The 13,753-nt window shown below is 33.1% G+C and overlaps 1 protein-coding gene across 1 annotated transcript in view; it reads right to left on the reverse strand.

Annotated features, from left to right (window-relative positions):
* Positions 1-239: 239 nt before the first annotated feature.
* LOC129230326 (uncharacterized) overlaps positions 240-13,753 on the reverse strand; it is a 54,704-nt gene continuing 41,190 nt past the window's right edge. Inside the window, exons 9-10 of the mRNA XM_054864724.1 lie at positions 2,568-2,662; positions 240-872 (exon numbers count right to left, since the gene is read on the reverse strand). Coding sequence (XP_054720699.1) covers positions 334-872; positions 2,568-2,662 — 634 coding nt within the window. The 3' untranslated portion in view covers positions 240-333. The remainder of the gene's footprint in view (positions 873-2,567; positions 2,663-13,753) is intronic.

Genomic DNA, 13,753 nt, shown 5'->3' on the forward strand with positions numbered 1-13,753 from the left:
CATAAGAATTAACTGCAGATCAAAAGTGTTGAACCATATCACATGAGGAAAGGTTGGTATGGAATCACTCACTACAATTATGGATTGAAAAATTTTCCTAAAGATTAATAAAGACAAATAAAAATTTAAAAAAATCATTGTGAAATAATTTAATGAAGGTAAAAATATACATTTTTCAATGTAGAGTACCATTTTTGGATTCAATAGAAACTCTTAATTTTGCACCCCCCCTCTTTTTTTTGTTTAAATGGATTTAATTTATTGTTATCTAAGAGAGCTCTCCTCTCTTCAGTAAGTACACCACAGCTTACAACTAATATCACAATTTGAACTTTATTCAAAAACCCTTACTTTTCCAAAAAACAATATTTTCTCAATCCTCACAACTTCAAAGTACAAGTCTCCAATTTCTGTGCAAATGTATCTGCTTAGAAAACTTAACAGCCAACGGAATGTGCTTGGCAATTTATTAAAGAATTCTGTCTTACTGTTATCATCACGTTGAGTATAATTTTTAAACCAATATTTAGAAGTAGTTCTAACCATTTCTTCACAAGTAACAGATGAATAACCAACAGATATATTCCGAACCGATTTGTACAGAGTTGAAATCAATAATGATTTTATATCCTCTGCTGATTCCGTGAATGATATATCATAGTCAAGAGATGAGCTGGAAAAGTCTTTACTTAAAATGGTAAAACTAGATCCATCATTGTCCTTATATGCAGCCATACTCTCCCATGTTGACAGGAAATGTTTTACTTCGCTTTTAAGAGGAAACACAGTGGGGATCTTAGGCTTTTCTTTACTTATCTCAGCAACTTTAAACAGCAATTCTTTGATGGCAAATTTTGCGGCAAGTTTATTTCCTGAAATTTTTTTAAAATTTTATTTCAATGGGATAAATGTAGTATGAAGTTTTAAAATATTTTAAAACACTTTTAAACATTCACAGAATAATAAGATAATAGAAAAAGATTGAAACCAGAAATTTAGAATTTTATACATGGGAATTTTCATTTTTAATTTATATTTTTATTGTTTGAGATTGATTTTGAAAAATATCAAAAATAAAGCAACTAACAATCACTAATGACAATATTAATTCATGTAATGGCTTAGTGAACTTATTATTCAAACAACATGTAACTGCAATGCAGGGATTTTTACTCTTGACATTATACTTTTACTTCAGGTGTTACATAATGATAAGACATAAAAGTTGCCCCTTTTTTTAACATTCAATTATTTTATCAAATTTAATTGAGTTGTACTGAATTTAGAATTATTTCTTCAATTATTAATCTTTACTTAAATGAAGAAAAGTGAAACAGAGTGTAGTTATGATTTAAAAAAAATCAAAAAAATTTAAGTCGATAATTTGTCCACCGGTGTAGTAATTGATATGAATTACTGACAAGGATACTTTCCGAAAGAAATAGAAATGAACAAACATGATGACAATTTAGTCGCAGAATGGCTTGCTAACTCTCAAAGATCAAAGCATAAGTAGTCCAGACTAGACAAATTTCAGAATTATTTTCCCCAAAGAATTTCCCAGAACACATATGTAAAAAAATTTTTATTTTGTGACAGTGAAATATTATTCTTTTAAAGACAAATTTATTTTTAATCGAAAAAGTAAGCATCCCTCTTTGTAGAAATATCTGAAATTAATACAGTGAAATCCTGTTACAACGAACTCCAAGGGGCCAAATTTTTTTTTTTTGAAGTAACGGAATTGTCTTAAACACTTTTTATTTTTACAAGAGTCTTAATTTTGCAAATCTGCACTCTAATATAATTAAATCTGCAAACATTTACCATTATTAACGATCAAAAATGCAAATAAACACAATTATTTTGAAAAAACAAAGAGAAAAATATTGAGCACTAAACTTTTATTCATTGGTCATCTTCACAAATAGTGTTATGAGAGATTTGCTTCCAGAGGACATTATAAAAAAATCTAATTTGTGAACAGCACTTACACCACAAGAAAAGTTGAAAACTTGCTGACCCCCTTTCGAATTCGCAAGGTGCTTTACGTTTAGTGTGCAGAAATTGACTGCGCTAGGCTAGACACTAGCTTTTGTTGTCACATATCAACTTATGTTTCAGCATGAACGGATTTCCACCTTGAATGGCTCTGTTCCGAAAGTACAAACGGAGTTTTCATGTAAGGACTTGTGAAAGTCATTCTTTAGTTTCCGTAAACAGCTTTAAGAAAAAATATTCTAACTGAAGTTGAGAAAAACATTTTGTTGTAACGAATTTTTGGAAAAAATGCTTTGTTGAAACAAGTTTTTTGATACTTTATCTCCATAGTTTTTAAAACGGGACTATACATTTTATTTGTTGTAACAGGATTTCACTGTATTAGGAGAATAATTTTAGGACAAGAAACGTACCATATGGCAATTAAGAAATCCTTAGAATTAAAATATCCTGTTACTTTATTTACGAACAAAAAGGAAGCATTAAAAATTCAATCACTTTAAAATGTTGTAGTAATTTAAACGAATTTAGAAACAATTAACAAAAGACAAAAAATCTCATCTTACTTTTATTAGCACTAGCATCATCATTAGGTGGCTTAAGCTCAGAGATTGGATGGTTAGATATGATTTGCTCAGCACTTAAATAATCAATTCTTCGGCTTGAAAATGAATATGTTACAATTAATGAAATGCAAGTACTAAAACATTATAATGTGTATAAATTTTAAAAATACAGTGAAACTTCTCTGGGTGACCACTAACAATCAATTTTCTCCCCCATCTTCTCAATGTTAAAAACCTCTAGAAGAGACCACTTGAACCTCTCATAGCGACTGGCAAATTGTGAAACTCAGCACCAACAAATGAAGGAATTTTCGGTTAGAGAAACTTAAAAGAGAGAGAATGAAAGAAAAGCAGTAAAACAGTTTGTACAAAAATCAGTCCTCTTATTTATGAAAGTGTAAAGAAACTAGAATAAGGGGCTACAATCTATTGTGTGGGTTTTGAATGAGTTTTTTTCGTGTCTGGTACCCAAAAACGTTACCAAAAGCAGGGCATAGTTTTTTTGCACCCTTGGGAAGATAAGGTGACACATTTACATCTCAGGCATGCGTCCGACATTGAAGTAGATTGATAATGACAATAGTTTCCCAAAAGGTTATTTCTATAAACTCATTGGTTGCTTATGAATGGAATAAGAGCTTTTCTGGGTTATTTGAGTGGCCAGAATCTATTGTTAGCTTCAGGACCGTGTCCAGGATTTCATAAAGGGAGGGTTTTTGGCTTCAATGCTTTTCATTCTTGGCTGCATTATCACGAAAAAAGAACAGTATGTCCAACAGTTCATATCAGTTAAATGGTCACAATGGGAGATAAAGCGAGGGGGGGGGGGGGCTTTGCCATCAAATTCCCACAAGATTAGGTTTTAAGTAAAATTACCAGTTCTATTATTGTATTTTATATGCAGTAGAACCTTGTTTATCTGTGCCCCGTTTGTCCGGATCTCTGTCTTATCCAGATAAAATTTGTACAGTTTATATGTAGGGGAATATGGGGCAAAATGAAATGGTGAAATATTTACTCTGCTTTTAGCTCCACCTATTTGAGATTTTTTTAACTATATAGTACCATATGTAGTCTATTTTATTCAGGAACAAAATACCATCGAAGATTAAGGCATTTGGTAATACAGGACAGTTTAAAACGAGCTGATTTGTGCATTACATGACTTCCTTTTAATCCAATTTAATGTCATTTTTTCATTATTGACAGTTTTAATATGATTCAATAGTTTACTCTCTAAATATCACCAACAGTGGCCAAATTGAAACCAAATTAAAATAAATAACTAAATAAATAAATAAAAAAATCGCCAATTTTGTCACCAAGTTGGCGAAAAAACTTGGCAACCACAATACTGGCGATATATCGTCAAGTGTCCACCAAATTATAACACCACTTGAGTTTACATCGAAATTAACAATGATTTCGCCCCCAAAAGGGGCAAAACATCCCCTTTGGAGCATCCGAATGCAACCAAAAAGGAAGGTGCACAACTAGACCCCACTAGAAGTATACGTATCAAATTTCAACTTTCTAGGTCATTCCGTTCTTGAGTTATGCGACATACATACACAAATACACACATACATACAGACGTCACGAGAAAACTTGTTGTAATTAACTCAGGGATCGTCCAAATGGATATTTCGGGTGTCTGTACGTTCCTAGGCACATACCCTATTATTGTGGTCGGGTTGAAAAAAAAAAACTCAACATTCATTTGGGGGTGAGCAAAATGGAAATTAAGGCCGATTTTTGGTGAAATTTTTTATACGAATACTTCCTTTTTTGTAAAAGGAAGTAAAAATTGATACTCATAATATTTTGTTGTAAGTCAAAAATTATTTTTGTTACTGTAAAATTATAAAGTTCTTGTTAACATTTTAAATATTGAGACCTCCTAATATGCAATGCAATATTAATTTAGTTAATATGAAGCTTATTTGTATTTAAAATAATTTGTGCAATTAGTCAAGTACATACGGGGCAAATTGGATGGGGCAAAGTGTTGTTTCATTTACTCACTCAATCATTTATTATAAATCACTTATGTTTTCATACATTAATTAATTCATTTTCATTCCTTCATTTAGTAATTCACCTATTTATTCATGCATTCAATTATTTTCTTATTTATTCATTCTTTTACTCGCTCATTGTTACTTCCTTTTCCAAACAAAGGAAGTATTGTATTCAAGAAAAAATGTTCACTCAAAATTCGGTCTTAAATTCCATTTTGCTCACCTCGAATTAATGTTGAGTTTTTTTTTTCAACCCGACCACAGGCGGATAAGTGCCTAAGAATGTATAAACACCCGAAATATCCATTTTGACATTCCCCGAGTTAAGTACAACGACTTTTCTCGTGACGTCCATATGTACGTATGTATATGTTGCATAACTCAAGAACAGTATGTCCTAGAAAGTTAAAATTTAGTATGTAGACTCCTAGTGGGGTCTAGTTGTGCACCTCACCTTTCGGTTGCATTCAGGTGTTTCTAAAGGAGTCTTTTGCCCCTTTTTGGGGGGAAATCATTGTTAATTTCGATGTGAACTCAAGTGGTGTTATAATTTGGCGGACACTTGGCGATATATCACCAGTCTTTTGGTCGCCAAGTTTTGTCGCCAATTTGGCGATTTTTTAAAAAAAATCTGGTTTTAATTTGGCCATTGTTGGTGATAGTTAGAAAGTAAACTATTGAATCGCATTAAAATTGACAATGATGGGGAAATGACAAGAAATTGGAGTAAAAGGAAGTCATGTGATGCACACCAGCTTGTTTTTCATACATTGACTTATTTGTTTAATTATTCGTTTATTGTTTCATCACCTTTTCATTTATTCATTTAACTTTTTATTTACCAATTCTTATGTTCAAAAATATGCTTTACAATCGAAAAGAAAATATTTCATTGGAAAAAATTTTATTTTGAAAAAAAAAAAAAAAGGGTTGAAGGTTCAAAGGCTTCACTTAAATTTTTTGTAAGTCGTGTTTGAAACACCTATTTTCTTATGATATTAAAGGAAGGCGGTTCAGAGGCCCTAGCCTGAATGTTTTCTGAAATTGAAATTTTAAAAACGCGATTGTAAGACCATATTTGGTAACATTAGGGCCGGCAATCTTTCGAAATTGAAGCTCCAGAAACGCTTTAGGCTATTTTCGAATGCAGTTTTAAGTGATGTTGTTTGGTATTCGGGGTCTTTCCTTGGAAATTTGCGAAATTGAAGATCTGGAAACGAAATTTGAGATGCTCCGTAATGCTTTTTTTTTTTGGGAGGGGGGGGGGGGGGGGGTTCGGAGGAGTAGCTTTTTAAGACTTTGTTATTTTCAGACGAACTAGAAAAAAGAAAAATAATGAAGAAAAAAGAAAGAAAAATAGGACGGAGGGCGACGAGTTGCTGACCAATTAGCTGTAATTATTGAAAATTTTTAATTCTAAGATTTCTTTTTAAAAATTTTAAAGTTTTACCCCAACATAACTATTTTTTCTTATTAAAATCACTTTGTTTTCCAAAGACGCGTTTTATTTTATTATCCTCCATAACAAAAAATATTTTTGAAAAACATTAATCTCAGCATTCTGGAGGGGAGGGGGCATGGAGTGGCGCAACCAGAGGGGTGTCATGTTAACCCCCTCCCCCTCTGGTTGCGCCACGGAGTAGGGCTTGACCGATGGCATTTTTTGGCCGAATGCCCCTATGCCGATTGTACAAAGATGGCCGATTTTTTTTTTTTTTGCCTTCGGCCATTTGGGGGAAAACAAAAAAAGTAAAAAAAAAATAATTTGAATTCTGATATTTCTAATTCAAATTATGTTTTTCGCAATCACGAGTTGCGACAGGACCCTACTCATTGGAGTTATTGTTTCTAGAAACTGCTCCTGTCCCCCCAAACCTGCCCCTTCTCCCGGGCGGTTACGTGTGTATAGTTATGTGTGTGTGTGTGTGTAGGCGCGCATGCATGTGTAGGCTTGTGCGTGCGTAGACCTGTGCATACACGTAGGCGTCTCTCTCTGTGTGTGTAGTTAATTATCGCAAATTCTCGTGATGTCTTCATGCGCGTAAATTTGCATCACTGAAAAACGCTATGAAATAGTAAGTTGAAAACTCATACGTACGTAGTATATGTCTAAAAGTTCGAGGACAAGGTGTATAAAAACTTACCCTGAATGGTTCACATTACCGAAGTACTTCTATCTACAAAAGTCACCTTGAACAACTATGCACTTTAGCCAAAGTTCGTATAGCTTTTAGAAGGACTCCTGGAAGACATTTATTGCAACCTCCTGTAAGGTCTCTTGCGTTGATGCTTTAATTTCATCGTGAGGAAGAAGGCGATTTTCATGTTGAGGATGCACGGTTCGATTGGTCAATACTCTGATATGACAAACAGATAACATAACGTTTCGTCGGACTTAGCTCCGTGTGACTTTTACCTGTTCCCAGCAAAAAAACATTTGCATGGACGCCGCTTTCTTCCGTCAGGAGAAGATAAAGCTGCATCACAGAAGGTAGCAAAAAATGGCTTCCAGGAGTGTTTCCAAAAGTTATATAAACACTGGCAGAAACAGTACATAGTCCCTCAAGGTGACCTTTTGAAGGTGGATGTGTTTCGGTAATGTAGACTATTCTTGGGTAAGGTTTTATACAGCTTGTCCCCCAAACTTTTGAATCGTACAACGTACAATCTATAACCAATTGATTTGTTTTTTTTTAATTGAACATATAACTAAGATTTCAGTAATATTGTAATAATGTATGGATTAGGTTCACTAAACATAGTTAGAAAACATTAAATTATTCTTTTTAATCATTCAAAAAAAAAAAAAAAAAAGAATAAAACTATGAAACTGTCAACAAATTACTTAAAGTGGAAAGATTGCACGTAGACATTTTTTAGTCATCAAATTAAACAAAAAAGGTAACAGATAAATTACAATATTAAATCATTATAGGAATATTTTTATACTTGTTTAAAATTTATGAACAGTAAAGTTTGCATTTTTCATAAAAGCTATAACAGTGACATAAATTTTGCGGAAAAAAGAAATAGCCATGAAAAGAGCGAAGTTCTTAAAACGTAGCTACAATAAATAAACTCAATATTTACACCAAGTTAATAACGGAATACATATGCTACTTGATCTGATGTTTGCACACGTAATATTGAACAATTTGATTGTTTAATCTTTCATGAAGCACTACAAACAAGTTCAAATTAAATTTTTCAATTTAACAATCAGGGTTCGTGTTTACGCGCTATAGCGGGTTTTTTACGCAAATTCGCGGGAAAGGGACGCAACTTCCGCGAAAAAATCGTGTCCCAGGGACCCAGAAAACCCAAAAGATAAGAACCAGAAAAAAAAAGGGGGAAAATGCTAAAGATCTATTTAGTAAATGCTTTTAAGCTTCAAAATGACCAGGAGAATCAACAGAAAGGGACTAAAATGACCCTATCTGTTTATCAGCTATTCAAACACACCCCAATTGTGGACCAGTCAATGGAATTTTAGTGATAAGACTGGAGCTTACAGTGACCTCCTGGGCAGAGCTCAGGGAGCAAGTTCATAAATAGCCCATTGTACTGTATTCTAAGAATAAGCTCTCCCTCAACTTTTATCTTGAGGAAATTCCTAAAAACAGAAATGAAGACTAAAAATAAGAGAGGTTTTCAATGCTATCTTCAGGATTAATACAAGACAATTGTACAGTAAAAATATTGCAATTTGGCATTCATGTAACCAGAATTGCTTTTGAAAATCATTATTTTGCATCCCCAAAAAAAAGAGGGGAGAAAAAAAATGGCGAGCATTTTCCAGATCGCACTAAACACAAAGAGTTCTGAACTTTACATTTTTCTTGTTAAATTGCTTATGAATACTTGAATTTTATACAAAAGCACTTTAACCTTGTTCTTTTCCTAATAATTCATCTCTTTCTGATGGGTTATTTTTATTTGGACTTGCAAAAGTCGGGTATTAATCGATCGCACCATTTTCAAAATGGCGCGATTTTAAAAATAGAACAAAAACCAAAACAGATATTTTGAATGAGTCAAAATCAAGTCAAATATACTGATTTAAGATTGCAGATGAGCAATTTTCACACTCATATGAGAAAATGTTTCTTTTTTTGCGATCGCGATTTTTGCGTTGGGTTCATTCGCTTTCGATTTATTATTATTATGTAATTGCCAATGATAATTTGGGGGGGGGGGGGGAGGGGGCTGTTCGCTTTTTTTACTAAGAAAAATTTCCCGGAAAACAAAGGTTAAGGGAGTGCTTTTTGCTTGATCCATCAGAGGCACTTGTTTTATATTTTATGGTAAAACCCATTTTTTAAGTAAATTTTGAGTTAATCTCATTTTAACTGACCAAATAGTTTCTCACATAACTAAGTCTTGCAAGTGTATTATTTGAAAATAATTTTACAATGATAAAATCACAAAAAATTAGGTCAAAAATAACCAATTTTTTTTATTTCACGCCTCCCCCCCCCCCAAGTATAAATATTTTTATATTATTCATTTACACACTAAGATTTTCTGTTTAAAAATTGAAGGGACTCATTTTTTCCACCAAAGGACCCAAATCTATTTCATTAATGGGTCCCTGGGACCCAGGTTACGGATAGTCGAGCGCGAACACTGACAATAATTTTCTGAAATTTAAAAAATTGCATAATAGAAAATCCTTTAAACTTTTCAATAACATATTATTAAAAATATGATGAAAACGAAAATAACTTATTCATTGATTTTATATAAATACATAAAAATAGTTACTTACGACAGAAAAAAATCGATCGCTATTGATGATGCAAAAAAGATGGCGCATTACGAAATATAGGTGAAACAAGTATAAGAAAAGCGCAAAATGACATTTCTTGACCAAAATAAATAATCGCTAAAGATTTAAGAAATGCTTGAAACAACGAGGGTGGGTTAGGGGGTCACCCTCTGATTTTGGAGTAACTCACAACATTAAAATTCGGTCCCAACTTCGGCCTCATTTTTTCAGTACAGAACCGCTACCCACCAATGCCTCGGAAAAGTTTCTGAATCTACTTCAGCACTTCCGAAGAAAAAATTCAAAAGTCCCTTTGATTTCCGAATTATGTCACCATTCAAAACGTCTTTAATCAATTTCTCACATTAATGCTCGAAATTCTTCCTAAACAATAGAAAAAGCTTGAAAAAAAAACTTTAATTTTATGAATGGTGTTAGTTTTAACAACTCAGAAGTACAACTAGAGTTTAGTTTCAGAAATTGAGGGAGTGGGAGGAGGGGCACGTAAGTGTTCTCGGAAATACAAAAAATAGTCGTAAAAAATAGAGTTGAGCAGAAAAACCCTTTTAATACTTGCACCCAAGTTTGTTTTGATGTGCAGTGGCAAATTTAAAATATAGCAAATGTTGTAATTGCGCGAGAGGCCCCATAACCATAGGGGAACCGTAGGAATTACAAAAATGCCTATGATAAATATTTTATAACTTCTGTGATAGAGAAATAGGGTCCCAGAGTGTATTTCGACGGGCCTCAAACTTGTAGCTCCGCCGAAGCGATACAGAAAAAACTGCAATACTGTGATTCATATTACAAATAATCGAAAAATTAAAAATTACCGTCGGTTCAGCGGGAATCTAACAAAATGAAACAAAACCGGTTTCGCCATCTCATATTTATTTCCATGGTCTCCAATTTGGCAATATATCACCAAATGATCATCAGTCTGAGACGCTATATTAGTTTTCCACTGAAATAAGTAATTAATAGCCTCAAAAAATGAGTAAATAGGCTTTTCAGAACACCCGATCGAAAACAAAAAGGGAAGTGCACAACTGGAACGTACGCACACCCCACAAGTGAAAATTTAGCCTTCTACAGCTTACCATTTTTGAGTTATGACTTATGAGAGACACATACGTACATCCAGCCGCAAGAAATGACGCAATAATTAACTTGTTTGGTACCTGAATGCAGTATTAAAAACTCTTTCAGGGGTGACTAAAATAGAAATTCATACTGAAATTTAAGTAAAAAATTTTATATGAAAACAATAACTCCCTTTACTTTGTATTAAAAAGTAAAACAACAGAGGTCTTTTTTTTTCAAAAACATCGGCCAATTCCATCCGCTTTTCGATGTTTTTTAAGGCCGATGTTTCCTGCAAGTTAGCATCGGCCGCCGATGCCGATGGCTAAATTGTTGAACCATCGGCGCCAGGCCGATGCATCGGTCAAGTCCTACCACGGAGCAGGAGGGTACAGTTTCTATTTCTAAATTGAAGGATAATATTGTAGAAAATATTCCACCTTAAAATCTGAAACTGAAACTTGCCAGTAAAACAAAAAATTCTAAATTACGGAATTGATAAAAAGGCATTCAATCTAATATCTGAAACAAACACAGTGTCCAAAGCTTTTTCTTTAACTTAAAGCACAAATGGTTGAAAAAAAGGGGGGTGGGGGAATCGAGTAATTATGGTCAAGTCGTTACTTTTCAGAATTAAAATATTAACCTTAATTATTGTCTACAATATATGTGTATTATGCACAAGTAAATGATATGCAAATGTGCTTACGGTATTTTTTTGTGCATGATCACATTGAAAATATACAGTACAGTGAAATTACCACGAAAAATAGTTAAAAATCACAAAAAGACATATTGCACGAATTATAATAGACCACATTCATTGTAAGAACCAAAATGGGGAATAGCAAATTTCTTGCACTTTGTATGCTCAACCGTGTGAAATTATAGACATACCAAAATAGCATTCTCAGCTCCAAATATGAAGAAAAATGCAAAAGTATGCATTAATTAGCATCATGTGTCTTCATTGTAAACAATTGCGCTTTTGAATAACATGTTTAGATGCTACAAGGCAATAATTTTTCTTTTTAGATAGGCAGCGAGGAGGATTGCTTGTTTTAATGGGCATTATAATTTCACCGCAAGTATTAGATGTAATGAAAAATTCAATTTTATTTTTTTGGTTGGTGGAGCTTGCCGCCTTATAGACTCTGGCGCCATCGTGCGCCGCACGACCTTGCACATAGGGATGACGCACAGTGGTTCAAAACGGCAAAAAAGCGGAAAAAATTCAATAACTTTGAATATTCTCAAAAAATGCTTTAGAAAATTGTTAAAATTGTTGCATGGTAATAATCTTCATGCTTGCTGATCGTATTTACTGCGAAACCCCGATTTTATGTCCCTCGAATCTACGTTTTCCCCACATTTTACGTTTTTTTGTCATCAGGTTCCAGTTTTTCCGTACACTAATATTAATTTAATCCGGAAGGAAAGTTTGTTATTTATGAATTTCCCGCATTTTACGTTTTCCCTTGGCAGTTAAAAAAAAGAGCAAAAATGTTTTAAAATTAAGAAAAGTGTTTCCCTCTGTGCATTTTTAAACATAATCCACTACATTGAAAGTGAATGAAAACAGTCCATGAAAACAGAAACGCTTCTGCTCCATCCGTAGCTGACCTTATGGACTTTTCGGCCGCCAATGAAGATGAACAAGAAGAGGAAACACAACTCGTCTCTTCTTTCAATACTGCATTTAAGAGGTTAATAATAGTGAAAGACTATTTTCTTTATCATAAAGACCAGGAAAAAACTTTGCAAAGTGTTCCAATCCTGGAAGATGCTGTATTTACTTTGGATTCAATGACTCGTTATTACTGATTATTTTCAACCTAAACGCCTGAATTCGTTACTTAATGTGTTAGAATGATCTAAACTGGTATGTACAATAATGTTCTTTTCGTAAAATATCGAAATTTTACATTTTATAAGCGTCATCGTAGCAACCTTTATTACTATTTTTGTTTTCTTATCTGATTTTTGCTTTTTATGCATATCTCGTATTTTATGTTTTCCCATATTTTATGTTTTTGGATTTGAATTGACAATTTCCCATATTTTATGTATTTTATGTTTGATTCAGGCCTCTGAGAAACGTGAAATCGGGTTTCTCTGTAGTTCAAATTCATTTCTGTTTTTAGTGGAAAATATAAATTAAATCAGTCGTATGCCAGACGCAAGGTTTATTTATTGCAATTGATACCCTCGAACAATATTTTCTGGCAATGTTGACAAACTGAGAACAGCTTTATACTAGAATGATTTCAAAAAGGAAATCAGAAATTTCAAACATTTAACGATTTTCTAATTTCATTGTTTTATGACCAGAATGGTTATTTAACTTTTATATAGAATTCTGTATGAGTTTTAAAAATTTCTTTCTCATATGTATCTCTTCAAAGCCAAACCGGTCCGAAAATTGTATTTTCAGGTTACTACTGCATTGCATGTAGAATAATGTCCCGTATTAAGCCATAACAACGTAAATCTGTCTTTAAAAAATCCTCTATATTTATTGATGAATGTTTCAAAAGCCCAAACTTTTTGGAAACAGTAAACAAACGATTTTAGGCTCTCCTGCAAAGTAGTGAAACTGTGACAACGTAAGTCTGGAGCATGTCAAATTTGATGACCAATTTCTTTGATAAAAAAGCAGTTTACCCCCGTCATACCGTTACGAGTTATTTTTTAACTTACTATATTGGTATTCGTCAATAGCGAAGATCAAACAAAAACATCTGCCACGACTGCAGTCGCAGGTGGTCGCAGCTAAAATGTTGTTTATTTACAGGAGGGATTAAACTATTGATATATGTAAATTTTAGCAGACCGGAGACTGCCGATAAAAGTATATTCCTCAATATTTTTCATTATATTTTAAAGAAAATAATGTTTTTTTATTTCAAGTAGTTTTCAATTTTTATGAATTTTTAATTTTTAACTACAATGTAATATGCATCCTATAAGTGTGAAAAATCAATCAGAAATGACTTTTATTAAATTTTGGTCCTCCTTATTGAACGAATGAATTAAAACTGAAGTATAAGGCGTACGTCCGAAAAACGTAAAAACATAAATGTTCAACCATCTCGGCTTATTTTTGTAAAAACGAATTTTTTTTTTCCAAAAACTCTTATGGAGTAAGTTACTACAACTCAAGGGCTAAGTAATTACGGCATGAAATATTTTTTATCTTAAAATTTAAAAATGGCTATTTTTTCCGCCCTTGAATCACTGTGCGGCGCGGCCCTGACTGGCTTTAATGCAAATTAGTTCAGATAAATGAGCTTCCAGCTCTTTTCAACATA

This window comes from Uloborus diversus, chromosome 9 (genome assembly GCF_026930045.1).
Source record: "Uloborus diversus isolate 005 chromosome 9, Udiv.v.3.1, whole genome shotgun sequence".
NCBI lineage: Eukaryota > Metazoa > Arthropoda > Arachnida > Araneae > Uloboridae > Uloborus > Uloborus diversus.